At 40.2% G+C, this 15,114-nt stretch overlaps 1 protein-coding gene across 24 annotated transcripts in view; it reads right to left on the reverse strand.

Moving 5' to 3' along the window:
• The window catches only part of LOC120551330 (ankyrin-3-like), a 72,582-nt gene that overhangs the window by 27,094 nt on the left and 30,374 nt on the right, over positions 1 to 15,114 (reverse strand). For 19 of the 24 annotated variants that reach the window (XM_039788667.1, XM_039788665.1, XM_039788666.1 and 16 more), the window contains 11 exons: positions 14,442 to 14,474; positions 11,928 to 12,152; positions 7,006 to 7,160; positions 6,497 to 6,708; positions 6,141 to 6,348; positions 4,497 to 4,593; positions 4,166 to 4,394; positions 3,370 to 3,495; positions 1,552 to 1,674; positions 1,016 to 1,042; positions 319 to 400 (listed from right to left, as the gene is read on the reverse strand). In XM_039788667.1, the coding sequence (XP_039644601.1) occupies positions 319 to 400; positions 1,016 to 1,042; positions 1,552 to 1,674; positions 3,370 to 3,495; positions 4,166 to 4,394; positions 4,497 to 4,593; positions 6,141 to 6,348; positions 6,497 to 6,708; positions 7,006 to 7,160; positions 11,928 to 12,152; positions 14,442 to 14,474 (1,517 nt within the window). The remainder of the gene's footprint in view (positions 1 to 318; positions 401 to 1,015; positions 1,043 to 1,551; positions 1,675 to 3,369; positions 3,496 to 4,165; positions 4,395 to 4,496; positions 4,594 to 6,140; positions 6,349 to 6,496; positions 6,709 to 7,005; positions 7,161 to 11,927; positions 12,153 to 14,441; positions 14,475 to 15,114) is intronic. The other 5 variants (XM_039788675.1, XM_039788657.1, XM_039788676.1 and 2 more) reach the window with 4 other exon arrangements.

Consider the following 15,114-nt stretch of genomic DNA (forward strand, 5'->3'; position numbering starts at 1 on the left):
GGACTTCTAAAACTCAACATTTGAAATCAACCAAACAAACCCAGAAGAAATACAACTCACAATGTGGGCAAGCACAGCACAAAAAACCACTCATTGACCCATGCAAAAATATGTACCATGTTGTAAACAGGCATGTGGACAGTGCATGTTATGTAAGATGAGAAATATGCATTTACATTTTTTATTTACATTAAGTAAGAAACAAATCTGTCACGCATTTTACAGGTTAATTAAAATTGTTAATAAACTATCTTATCCACGAAAATTGGCATTATTATATTCATCAAAGGGGTTGTTAGTGAAAATGTCAAAACTCACTCAGTGCAGGCTCGGCCAGATAGCTGAAGCGCTTACGTAAGGCTAGGGATGCAAAGGTATGACGTCGCTCTGGCTTTTCAGTCTGCAACAATAGCAAACAACACAAAAACCTATTAGTTCTTGGTCATCCTACATTGTATGGTGCTGCCAAATGACCAACACCTTATAAATGTTAAATTAAAGCAAACCTAATTGTCTGCGTTAGTTGGTATTAACATAAAAACAAAGCCAATATTTAACAGTTGCGTAATAAAGCAGCAAATTGTCCTTTAAGAACATTTACTGCACTGCACTGCAGTACTACTTACAATAATGTTGCTACGCCAAGCTAGCCAAATTAGCTTAGGTTAGTCATGATAAGCCTACAAACTCTATACTTTAAGTACTTAAAAAAGCAAATAATCAGTTTTAAGTTAATGTTACTAAGGGTTGAATTTTAACTTAAGGACAATGTAAGTACATCTATACTCCAAAGCCACTTGTATCACATACTGTAGAGCGGAAAGGATAAGGATTGGACATAAAACAAATCGTTTTTCATATCTACAATATATCATGCAAACTGAGCAGCTAAAGGTTGCTTTGAAGGAAAGCTCGTATTATCCTTGTAGAAGCGGAAAGAATAATGCTATGATGAAGCAGGGCCGCTATAGATCTAGCGCAGAGGGAAGCAAATGGTGGGGAGGGTGTGGTTTACCTCATCCTCTGCATCTGACTCCATTTCCTGGTTCCCAAGATGCATTGCAGAAACAGGGGGGAGTAACATAATGGAAAGCAGGGGGAAAAGAAACATCAGGGTGTGAAAAAGGAGTGATTGACAGAAGCTCCAACTCAGAAGAGAAGCCACTTTAGCAAACAAAAAATAAAAAAACACACAGACAAAACGAACACCGAAAAGTATAAAGCGCCAACACTCAGCAGCAAAAACAGCAAATAAACTCAAGCCACAAAAAGCCAGCTTGATAATCAAAAAAAGCCCTCAGCCAAAAGCATGTCATCCAAATCAAAAGGTAGGTAGGAACAAAATGAAACAGCCAATGACAAGAATCCACTGCATTGATAACCGATTTACATAGAGAGAAGCTTTAAACAGATAAAAGACACAGTGGCGGCAGTTTGGCCAAAGTCTTTCTCTGTCTTTCATCTATCAGTGTTATTGGGGCCAAAAGTACCCTAACCATGAGTATGGTTATGGAGGTGACAACAGAGAATGGTGAGTTCATGTTACCTTACCTTTTTCACTGCAGGAAGCGTGATGTTCAGGTTGCACACGGCAGTCTGTGGAAGGCCTTTTATAGTCTTACACTCTTTAAGGAACGTGAGACGGCCGCAGGGCTCCTGGCTGGGATCTCTCACCTAGAGAGAGAACATTGCTTCTTTATGTACCTCGTTTCTTTATGAAGGTGGTAGTCACTCCGCATGTACTATAATGTGTACACCGTACACTTGAGTAGGGTTGGCCATCGTTATGATTTCAACAATTCCGATTCCGATTCGTTCCTTTCGAGTCCGGTTCTTATCGATTCTCGATTCTGATTCTTTGAGGGGTGGAGTTAAAAGGGGTCACATGCTTATTTCACAGATAATAGGAACATTTTATCTTGATTCAATGGTGATTTACAGTTTTACCGGGCCTTTTCAGCTTACTGTGCTCCATGGCTGCAACACAACAAGTGCCTGGCTGCTACGGAAACCCAAACTTGTTAAATTTGGAACCGATGATTCCATTGGAATCGTAATTTTTGAAGTTGGAACCAGTTCTCAATGCCCAATCCTACACTTGAGTATTACTTTTTTTCACGTGTGCAAATGTGCATACTTCATCAGCAATCTCATATGTTCATAGTACATTTTTGCAAAGTTTACACTTAATACAAGCATACATCTCAGCACTTAACAGCAGCACTATATATCATAAGATGTGTTGTATGAATTTGGAGTGTACATTACTTAGGGATACTGTGTCTTACTGGTACAGCACAGTAGGTAACAGAAGAGGAAGGTAGTGGTACACCAAGAGGTGACTTGTTATTGACATGGACAAAGGGTTATATTACACATTTAACACATTTTATTACAGTGGTTGGAAATTTGCTGGCACTGTGATCAAAGAATTAGCTCCTGAAAGATTAAACTTAGAGCATGTAGTATGTGCACTACATATTCTCTCCCTACATATTTATACTACTGTCCATATTGTATATATATTTCACCTTTACTGTATTCACATTTATATTACTGTCCATATTTGTATTATTTTAAACTTTCTATTTTGGTAACTGCTGCACATGTTCATACTGTATATATCTTAGCATATGCATATATTCTGTTCAACACTATACATATGTACATTACTCTGCACTTTACTGATTTTTGTATTTCTGGTTAGATGTTAAACTGCATTTCGTTGTCTCAGTACTTATACTCAATGACAATAAAGCTGAATCTACATATACAAATCTAAATCTAGTAAAGCTTCAAGATACAATTACACCAGATGTCTTTGAATTTGTTTTCAACATATTATCTACAGAAGTGTTTTGCTAATTGAGCATTAAATAATGACTAATGGAACAGCCCTATTTGCACGTAGTGTTCTACACATGGTGACCTGCTCCTGTAGTTCTAATTAGTTGTGTTGTGATAAAGTGATGCCTGATCTAGTTCACACGCAGACACAATCGTTTTCACCTAACGATGCAAGAGGATCGATTATAGAGAACACAGGGTTAATGGGTCGATCAATGACATGAGAAAAGGGAACTAGGTTATCCCCTGTGGACTGGGATCATTGCATTGAAGGCTAGTGTGGGTATGCGTAGGGCAGCTAATGGGGAATAGAGCTAAAACAATCGTGAATTAGCGCAGTATTTTTACAGCAACAAAATTATCCTGGTTGCTGCTTTTCTCCAGCATTATGTCCTATGCCCTTTTGTACTCTGGTATGACAAGTTTGGTGTAATTTTAGTAACTTTTTGTCATGTTGATTTATAGATCTTCCAACTCCAGTCTGAGAAGGCAATGGAGACGATGAAAGAGTGTATACAGTACCTTGACACAGAAGGGCAAACGGTTCTCCTTGAAGGCATAGAAGTTAAGAACTAACTGCTGACCACCTTTAGTCAGAGGAGCCAAGTTTCCATAGCAGTCCACATAGATGGGCCTGCCCTCCAGAACCTGAGAGAGCATATCACAGAGGTAAGAACGACACATGCAACAACAACATGCATCACATTTGTTACATATTTTTCAAAAGTATTCATAATAAGGTCTGGAAGTAGCCCACAGCGGCTTGTAACCCGCAGCTCTGAGCCTTGCACTCCTTCCTGTTGCCTTAATATTGAAGTTACTGATTCATGATATAAGCTTCATGTACTGCTGCGATCGTTTTAAGGCACCAGATTAACACTGTACAATAAAAACATATTCGCAAGTTACACTGTCGCTGTGTGACTAACCTAAACTGCAAAAACTAAATAACGACTATAAAGGCATTTGACAAAAGACTGCTTTACAACCAATGTTTTACCTAACAGTTGAATCAAGTTAAGTTACTTGTTACAATCCATGGACAAGAACTTTGTGCACATACACTTTTCACACCTAGCCACATAATAGTTTTATTAGAATAGCTTTCACACAGAGGATGGAAAACATTTGCTCAATAGTGCAGGAATTTGGTAATCACTAAAATAAAAAAAAATAAAAAGGTTGTGTATAATGTTAAAAAAATAAATAATGTACTGCTATAATTACATATTAAGGTCCTTAATTTGGGATTATGCTCCAATATCCCTCGCCTTCTGTCTGTAACAGAATAGATTATAACCAACCAATAATTATGTACCTCTATGTCTTTGCTCCTGGCCACCTCCTCAAAGTTCTCCTGCTGCTCTAGTGTCTTATCCACCTTGTCGTCCGTCATACAGAAGCACCTCAGACTGGACTCCACTGGATCATTCGTCTTTGCAAACACCACAAATTTGGCCATATAGGGCACACAGATGAGCTCCCTGTACAGCTGCATGGCCAAGCCCACCGTCTCTGGGATCTGGTGGCAGTCTGCTAACCAGAACCTGCACAGACGACAAATAAAATGATGAACATTTCCGAAAGAGATGAATACAACAGATTCAGAATAACCTCAGTGTAAGACGTGTGCATGTGGAGCGTCTCACCTGGCAGAAACATTAGTGGTGAAGGAGACACAGTCATTGATGAAGGTGAGGGGAGTTGTGCCAGTGATGTCCTCCCACTGTGCTGGGGACGTACCACCTGGCAGACAGTCATATGGGAAACATTAAACATCCTGAAAATTTCCTTCGAAGTAATTACGTTTTCTACGTACATAATATACAGCATTGCCAATTTTAGACCCTTTTTAAGGGGGTTCAAGCCCCCCTAAATTTCATCTCAGCCCCCCTAAAAATGTATATATATATATATTTCTTTTTTTTTTGGAAGTTAGAGTTTGCCAACTTGTCTGTTAGTAACAGGACAATCAATTAAAGGTCTTGAAACAGGTTTAATATCCTGTGTGTCTGTCTCCGATGCTATGCACCTGTAACAAAGTCAAGGAAAGGGTTAACAGAAACTTAATGTTGGCCAATCTGAGGAGGTTGTGCCAGACTCCCGCCCTTGGCTGAGTCTCTATCTGATCTGTCAGAGGGAGAGCAGGAGTGCGGTTGTGAAGTTTAACGTTGGTAGTCCCCAGAGAAGAAGAAGTTGGTAATTTCATGGCGCAGATTAGAACCCAAATTGAAACATAAGCAACTAAAAATGCTGAATTTTAGAACATTGTGTCAAATTGGTCGTTATTACTGTGACTTCTAAAGTGTCAGGTTTAATTCGATCATTGTGTTAAAAGTATCAAAAAACGTTAGCCGTTGTTGTTCAGTAGTTAGCTCAGCGATTATTGGCAAATTAAATTAGGAGGGGGTTAACACTTTTGCAAGGCAGTGTATCCGTGTTACATTCCCCTATAGGTCTGATTCTAGAATTGCCCCTGATATACAGAGCACAACATGGAGTGACATTTTAAAACAGACACACTTGACAGAAGTTATCACTTCTTTTGAAAAGCTATTCTAATTTAGATAAGATAGTACTTTATTTATCCTGAGGGAAATTGTTGTGCAGCAGTTGCAGTACAAAGTAGGAAATAGTGCAAATAAAAAGAGTGCAAATATAAAGAGTGCAAATAAAACAAAATATAAACAATATTATCAATAAGGTGCAAAAACCAATGTACACAATGCCAGTAATGTTAGCTAACGGTGTCATAAAAATAATAAATAAATAAATCTATTATAGGTATATATTATAGGTTGAATAACAAGAATTGTTATATAATTATTAGATTAGTTCAATGTTATGACATATGACATTAAATTTAAGGTTCCCTCCAGACATTTTTTTATTAAAAGTAATATGTTTTAAAGGTCCCATGGCATGAAAATGTCACTTTATGAGGTTTTTTAATTTTTTTAATTTGTCAGATGTTTTTAAAAGTTAAATTAATGAATTAAAAATCATTCAAATTACATATACTCTCTTAATTTACACACTGCTTACTGCCCAGACACCACAAAATTGTTAAAATCTGAAATCTGAAATATGTATATATCACTTTTTCGTCATGTATCCTCTAGCCCATCACAAACAAATGTCTAACCCCAATCCTTAACTTTAATTTAACCTAAACCTTCACTAAAGACAAAGCCAAAATAACTTCACATTTTGAAAGATTTCTCACTCTCAAGGTGCAGAACTGAAATTGGTCCCCATAAAGATAGCTGTACAGAACCATCACACACACATACCTGTAATGCTACAGAGAAGGCGGAGGCATGGAGTACAGTCTCCTTTGTAGCCGTTTGTAAGACCCTCCCCTGACAGGGGCGGGACTGGGATTGTCATGGTGATGGGCTTGTGGAACTTCCTTCTTCTGGGCTCCACGGTAACGATGGGGCTGAAGGTTGCTCGGTTACCAAGGATTTTCTTCACAGTCTCGTCGGGCACCGGCTGGGCCTGGGACAGAAGAGATCAGTGATGTGTGTTTAATGTGTGTGTAGGTTTGTGTACCTACATGTACATCTGTTTGTGTGTTGTTTAGAGCTTCTGCCACTGTGGTCACAATTCTTTCTGAGATAACAGTCATCCATATCTCTAGACTCACCTGCAGTCCAACTTTGATCTTCTTGGTTAACGCCCCCTCAGGGAAGGAAGCCTGAACCAACGGGATGCTCCGGCTGCACAGAGTCCCGCCCTCTGGTCCCATCTGATTGGTCTCCTGCCTGATTCGAGACACGACAGCAAAGTACTGTGGGAAGTCCTTGGTGATGATGCGGCAGATTCTCTTCCTCTCCAGCTCCTCAGGACTGTCCAGTTCTGCAGGGAAGGGAAATACATAAATGACAATCAATCACACGTAAATGATAAAAAAAATGTTTTTTTGTAAAACTACTGAAAAGGCTTAGTTTGTAGTGTTACTAGCACCAGGTATCTTAATTATCTTTATCTGCTTTAATGACCTTGTCTTTTAATTACGTAACTTGCATTCATTAAAAAAAAGACATAATACTTCTACTTGATGTTTAAATATACAACCTTGCCTGGGTGCCACTATAAGACAAAGTGTTGACCAAAATAATTAAAGAAAAAAAGTCTAAATGCTGTGTGCTTCACCTTCATCCATCCCACTGAGCAGCTGATTGAGGTCATCACTCTTATAGTCGTACAGATGCTCCTTCCAGCTTTCTCCGTTCTCGCTGCGCAGCAGGATCAGCTCTCTCTCTTGGCCCCGCATCGAGCCAAAATGAGGGATCTCCACTATCACAGGCCTGGTAAGGTACATGTCATGGAAGTGTGGTTTAATTAATCATAGCTTATTCATTTAAGACTGAAATGGCAGATAACGTGTAAACCAAGAAAATGGAGGTTTAGGTTACAATGATAGTAGTAATTTGGTGAAAATTCATAGTCCCACTGGGGCTAAAACCAATGCAAAATTGAGAACATATCATACAGCTTCTCTTTAAGCATAGGCAGGGGTTTAACATTAAAGGGGAACTATGCAGTTTTGTAGCTTAATCTACCTTAACTGAACAGCTTCGGAGTCATTGGAATGGTTATATGACTTTTTTGGGGTTGAATGGTGGTCGTCTCACTTCCCCCTAGCGCCTGTGAGCGGAAAAACCACCCTTGCAACTTTTGGCCAGCGAGCCGCAGTGATATCGGGTCTCGCGATGTAACGAATTGCTTTAGGCACTGCACACAAACACGCTGCTACATGCCCCCCATCCAGGAACCGGCTAGCAAGAAGAATGTAGCGATGGAGTTTTTCTACACTATCGTCATGGCTGAGCCGGCAAAAAAGAAGCAGAAAGCTAGGAAAGCACTGTCGGAGGAACAGAGAAAGAGATAACGGCAGACTGACCGAGCAAGTTTTTACACAGTGTTACCAAATATCTATTCCGAAGCTGTAGGGGGAGCTCTATAGAGAAACCTGCAAGCAAAAAGCGAGAAAACAGCGAAGAAATTGCCAAAACTGCATAGCGCCCCTTTAATAAAGTAGCATTCATTCAGTTTGTTAATTCCACAAATAAAGTGAAATATGAAAAGGAACGTTGAAGGACGTTAGCGTCAAACACATACTGTACAGGTATGAATGAACTTTTAGTTCTGCTGAGGAACAGTGTTGCTTCGTAATGATAGCTGTGGCTGGAGCTCGATGGGACATTCACAGTGCATGTCATGGCTTGGCATGGCATGTCATGGCTTGGCATGGCATGTCATGGCTTGACAAGAAACACATGAAATGGAATGAGTAGTGAGGGGAGAAAGCTGCACAGCCCTTATTCAAACAAGGCATGATAGCAACACAAGAGAGGAGGATGACTATAGTCTATTCTGAGGACCACTTTCCCCTCAGAGTAGAGAGTACAAAAGGACAGACAGAGAGGAACTATATTCATTGATCAGCCTCTAAAAAACTGTCACAAAATATCTTAAAAGTACTATTTCCTTAATCAGCTTCTTACTATGAGTGCTAAGGTAGGCCTACTACATACATGCACAATTTACTATTTCCTTCCGACATTATTGATGAATCCAGATTGTAGGCGGAAGTAGACAAGCCACGCTTGCTGCATTGTAAATGTGTACAAAACCATATTGTATGTGAAGGATTTCACTTTTTAACCAAGTTTGCAAGGAAACTGTTGAGGGCAACCAACTGGTTATATGTTGAAAATATTGTCATTAAATGCCATTAAAATAAACATGATGCACAAAACCTTTCAAGAATTTGAAGTCAAGTTTTAACAGACTTTTTAATGATATACTTTATTTTATTTATATAAAACTTTTCTGTTATTTGATCTGCTGTTATCTGCTGCTCCAACAGTGAACTTTAACTGAATCAAAGACAATAAAAGATGTTTCTGCTAAATGAATGAAATCTATTTTAATTTCCATAATGAAACCCTCATGTTTCGATCGCATTCTAAGCCCACAGAAGACCGAGCAGGAAAAGCTGATGCCTGAGCGGTATGCCGACACAATGCCGACGCAATCCTGAGCCGCCATGCTGCGGCCATCTCTTGCTAACGCTAGAATTCCAGCAGGGGGCGACACGTGGGTTTGCAAAAGGAGGTTGGTTTCTGTAGAAGTCTATGAGAAAGTGACCCACTTCTTACTTGATTTATTACCTCGGTAAACATTTTCATAATGACTTTATGGTCTCAATCGCTAGTTTTTAAGTCTTCTCTAACACAGAATAATGTTAATTTTTTGAATTATGGTCTCGTTGATTTTAAAATCGACGATAAAGCAGGGGGTGTTTTAGGGCGTGGCTATGATGCGATTGCCAATGAAAGTGTGTAACGTAACGTAGAGTGTAAGCAGCTCCTCCCTCACTCCTCCCGCTCGTCTAAAATTGTCACATCCACAACCAGGATGGCTGCGCCCGTAACGGCGAACTCGACGACGGATAGCAGATCTCCACAAACCAATGGGTGACGTCCATTAATATACAGTCTATGGTTTAAGCTAGATAGTTAAGATAGGTAATGTTAACACTTTCACATCAGACTGTGGAAGTTGGACACAACTGGTACAATGTTGTTTTTTCCTTTTTTCACAAAACATATTTGAGTTTTTTCTTCTTCTGCGCTCTTCTCACTGTTTTGAAGTAGACGGGGCTCCTCCGGAAAAAACAACATTTGTGCCGTTCGACTGATGTTGTCATGGAGACGCCACTTTAATTGTTGCTTATTCAGTCATGAATGAATATATAATATAATAATATTGTGGAGAAATAGTTTTATAGGTGCTTAAAATCTTTTATGAAGAAAACCTGAATTACAAGCCTGTACAAATACAATCAAGATTGTAACGTGACGACAAACCACAAAATGTAGCATACTTGTCAATAAGCATAATGAATCAACCCTTCTAAGTTTTTACAGCATGGATCAGTACAACTCTCTTCTACTAATGTCTTTGGAAATTAATTACACAAAAAATATTGAGGGATGACATAAAACTGATCTTAAAAGGTGAAGTAAAGTAACAGCGATCATGGGAAGCAGGATGATGCTCGGCTTGAGGAGGAAAAGGCTCATGCCCAACAAGCGCAGTCCAGTCCAAACAGCCAATCAAAACCTTTACTTTCAGTGACATCAAAGGCCCACTGAAAGCTTCTGAAATAAAAAGAAAGACAATGTTCTCTAAATGAAAGTGGCTGGAAAGTAACCATAATGGATTTAAAGCTATATTTTGTAGTTTTAGGAAGAACTTCTCAAATGTAAAAACTATTCTGTATTATTAACTCTCCCTGGGATGTTATTGAGGCTAAAAGAAATCCACTTTGCCGTGGTGAACCATCATCCAACCAACTTTAAATATAAGTAGTATCTACTGTAGTGTCATCCCTTTAAAAAGGTTCAGTATGTCTTGATTTCTTCCCAAAACCACATCGTAACCATGTAATAGTAATGCTGTATCCTAACAAATCAACAGAGATGGGTAAAATAATCATGTCCATCAGCATGAATCAGCCTCGGCCATGTCGTTTCCTTGGAGGAGGTGGGAGGTACAGGAGGGAGAGGAGCAGGGAGGGAGGATGCTATTCGGTTCCTACCCAACAAATCTAGTTCCTCTGGGTCCCAGCTGTAGCACTGGACTAACCAGGCTCTCGCCTTCATTAAGGGCTGGCAGCTTTCTGGGAAGATGTAGTTTACTGTGTCCGCAAGATAATGAAACACACACGCACACCCATGTACATAAACAAAACACACACTTGCAAAGTCAGTACGCACACACCACTGACTTGTATCAGTAATAAGATTCCTGTTTTTTTCTGTCCAGTAGTCATCAGTGACACCAGTAAAGGTAACTAGTCACACACAAAATCTGTTTCTATTTTTCTTCTATTCTTCTATTTCTATTCTATATTTTTTTCAGAACTGATCCCAAATCTTTAAACTAATTGATTGATCAGGGGGAAAAAAAACAACAATTAACAAATACGTATGTATTTGAGCCCTATCATAAACACAATTATAAACTCTAGAGCAGGGGTCGTCAATGTTTTTTAAGCCAAGGACCCCTTAACTGAGAGGAAGATAGAGTAGGGACCCCCTACTACATAAATTCTATAAAATTAAGTTACATAATAAACTGGGCCTACAGTAACGTGAACGGCAGCCTAAAGCCTTTATACATACCTTTTTTTGCATATAATACTAAGCTATTAAAAAGCCTAATAAGTGTTGGCATGATTTTATAAATCATGTTTTAAAGTTAAACATACATGTGGCACATTGAATCCTTAGGATGAACTGTATCTGTGGATGGCCTTAGTGAATATACCTATAGGCCAGTAAGCCTATCATCAGAGGGGAGTTATATTTGCTAATAATATGTTAACAATACAACACATCACAACACAACAATTAACAATAATTTGGAGGCACCCCTGCATTGACTCTGAGGACCCCCTGGGGTCCAGGACCCCCTGTTGAAGATCCCTGCTCTAGAGTAACAGATGTTTGTCTTAAAGCTGTAATCAAATTCAGAACCATCTTAATTAAACATGCAGACATATACAGTATGTTGCATTTTGTTTTGTTGTATTTACACTGTAATTTAATACACTAAACAGGTAATTAAAACCTTTGCATTCAGTTGAGCCAAATTTATCATTTCCGTTGGTTTTGACAAACTTCCTGACATAGACATTTAGAGTTTTCATGTATATAAAACAAAAACATGTGCACATATTACCTCACAATCTACACTTTTCCACAGTTTACATCTGTTAGTGATGTTGCCTTTACGCTGCCAAAGCTGGACTTAATGCTTGAGGGTGAGCACACTGCAAGAATTACACTTTAACTGCAAAGTAAACAGCGGGTATTCCACCTAAACATGCGCATACACTCATTCGCTCTTTTAAAGAATCGCAGATGGCTGGAGATGGCGATGGCAAGAAGTGCGAGGAAGGTGATGTCAAGTCACCGAACAAAAGTGTAGATAAAAAAAGCAATTAAGCAAACGGCAACAATATTGGCGAGGTTTAAAAACAAACAAAGATTCAGTCTTACCCGAGGAACTGAGCTCCGGCCGGACCGACCTCAACCAGTCGGCTGGCCAGGCCTTCTCCTTCCACCATCGGAGGAGGCGACGCCAGTTTGTGTCTCTTGACCAGTCGACAGGTGATCCTGGTGGGCGCTGTGCACTTTCTGGGCGGGATGATGATGCGCATGCCGTTGTGACGACTTCCTCTCATGGAGCCGCCCCTGGCGTCGACCATGAAGCTGACCAAGAACCTGACAGAGAGCGAAAAAGAGGAAGAAAAAGGGAGGAGAGGAGGAAGAGACAAAGAGTGATAGGAGACAGAGAGAGAGAGAGAGAGAGAGAGAGAGAGAGGGACAGAGTGAAGCCGAGCGTGCAAAGACAATAGTAAAAGAAAGAGCATGTTGGGAGAAACAGAGATAACCAGCGAGAGGAGAAGATATAGAAAAGGAATGGAATAAAAAGTAAAATACACATCAATTTAACAGCAGTTTTGATGGAGAGAGAGGAGCTTTAGTTGAGGTGAAGGCCCGTCTCATGCTGTGATCTTCAAAACACACACATAGTAAGTGTGAGCAAAGGAGAAGAGAGATAAAGACATGTACAGAGTTTTCTGTGTTGGCTATGGCTACGCTTTAAAAGAAAATGGTGGTTACTATTAATAAGAAAAACAACACCAACTTCATCAAGTACGTTGCTACAGCCACTTCCAGAAAATGAACATTCTTCAGTGAATGCTATTTAGTGGGGACAAATAAGCCAAGATGCCAACACAGGAGCCTCCAGTGTAACCTGTGTTTTATCCATGTTAGAAGGTGGTGTAGTTCTGTGTGTCACTCATTTTAACTCAAAGAAGGAAATCACACAACACACAGATCCACTCCATGCAATTTGGTAAATGAGATGTCATGTTAGTGTATATGCTTTTGAACAAATGGTGTGAATAGAATTGTAATTTTGCATAAATGAAACCTTTGAAAAGTATGATTAAAGGTATAGTTTGGATCAGTGATCAGTGTGTTAGCTACAGCAGATGGCGGTCGGCACATTCCCAGTTTGGAGAAGCAGGCAGGAGTACCGACACGGAAGCTAAGTAATGTCCTGCTGGACGGGGTCAGCAGCTAAATGTATTTTAGACACCTAAAAAAAAATCTATATCAGTTTAAGCGTACGCTACATTTGAATATTTTCACTGCATGGGGAACTGAAGCCGTTAAATCCCTCTCTTCAAAGCCACCAGACTCCTTTGACAAAAACAATCATTTGACCTCGCAGAACACGGTGCCGCTGCCTCAACTGGTTAGTATGTTTGTGTTTTTGTGTGACTTTGGCGTTTCAAAATGGTAAGGAACTAACAAAACTAGCAAACCAGCTAAGCAACCTGTTTTTGTCAATGGATTGTCAATTGAAAAGAGCATGGATGAATACAACGGCTTCAGTTCCCTGTTAAGGGCCGATGTTTAGCAGTGGAAGTATTCAAAATATAGCATATGCTCAAACGGATTTTTAGGGTGTCTAAAATACGTTTAGCTGCTGACCACGTCCACAGCAGCGCATTGCTCAGCTTCCGTGTCGGTACTCCTGCCTGCTTCTCCAAACTGGGGGCGTGCCGACCACCATCTACTGTAGGTAACACACTGATTATGGAGAAGAACCGCATATAACCTCACTTCAAAATATCTCAACTATCCCTTTAAGTCTGTGAATGTAAAGATTGACTCACAGACTATAAAATCCATTAACTAACACACATGGTATCTGGGGTTGACAGGGTTTCCACTAGTGTATTGTAAGCCTGGTGGACCCACCCGGCCTAAATTGGCCCCCACAAGGCCTAAGCCACTTTCTGAACTAGTAAAAGTGGGGCGGCTCGGTTGGAACCTTAGACATAGTCATATTTTTAAATATCTAGTTAGTTTTTAGCGCTCACTTAATGTAGAGCCCTCTGAAATCTGTCTTAAAGCTTTTTTAAATTCTCAATTTCGCGATTCCGTCCATGATTGTGTTATCACAGAAACTACAGGGCTCTCCATTAACGCTGCCATCAGTCTGTGACTGGCCCCAGCCGGGCCCTAGTCAAAAAAAGACACTTGACACCAGGCCTAACAACTTTTCTGGGGGAAACCCTGGTTGATATATATATTAATCTCGAATAGGACTGTATTCAACTGATTTAACTGATTAATGACGGTTTGACTTTACTCTATTTTAACTGATCGACTGACAAAGAGTTGGAAAATGTAAAAACATTCAGAATCCCGCTGTACAAAGTCCCATCTGCCAGGTTTTGTAACACAAAATCATTCAGATCCGTTAAGAGACTCACAAAGATTTCTTCCAAACAAAAGGAATAAACACATGGCCAAAAACAATCCAAATGGGAAACAAACACAGTTCATGTGTGAGGAGCGCAAACACAGATGTTATGAGTGAACAGAGAGGGGAGGGTGTGATGTCACTGAAAAAAGAAAAAAAAAACGGGAAGAAACAACAAACAAGGTAGTGGTGGTGATGAAAGAGGGCAACCAATCACAGTCAATCACCTGCTGTCGTACTGCGGGAGCGGAGAGGAAAAACTGCAGGATGAACGACAAAGCAACGCAGGAGTGTCAGGTTAACAACAGAGCTTTGTCATTGGAAATACCACTGAGAAGATGATTACCAAGGGGTCCTTTAAAGGAACAGCGCGACATTTTGGGAAATTTGCTTATTTGCTTTCTGACGGAGAGCCAAGCTTAATTTGTGGTTCTGTGGAGGCTCCACGCAGAGTTTTCGGCGTAGCCTACCTAAGCGGCCTGATGTTTATAATTGTTGGTGTGTGCGTCGAGCCGGCATGTGTGTGTGTGGGGAGTAGAGGATGGATACCCGATGGGCCGGGCCGGATTCGGACAGATATTTAGAAATAATTTTCGGGTGCGGGTCAGCGCGACAAGGCATTGAACATTTAAAATTTAGAAAAGATTATTATGTAGATGCGCGCCTGTGTTAACATGCGCTTGTTGCCCCCGTGTGCGCTGATGCGCTCATCTGTTGACATTTCCGAATGCCTTCCTACAGTTGCTTAATAAAAGGCTTTCCACACAAACAAACCTACATGTGTCATTAGTATGAGAAAATGAGATTTCAACTGTGTTGGACTCGGGCCGGGCTCGGACAGAAAAATGCGGCCTGATCTGCACTCTAGTGGGGAGTGGGTGATAGAGCGAGGGAGAAAGT

The sequence above is a fragment of the Perca fluviatilis genome, chromosome 21 (genome assembly GCF_010015445.1).
Source record: "Perca fluviatilis chromosome 21, GENO_Pfluv_1.0, whole genome shotgun sequence".
Taxonomy (NCBI): Eukaryota; Metazoa; Chordata; class Actinopteri; order Perciformes; family Percidae; genus Perca; species Perca fluviatilis.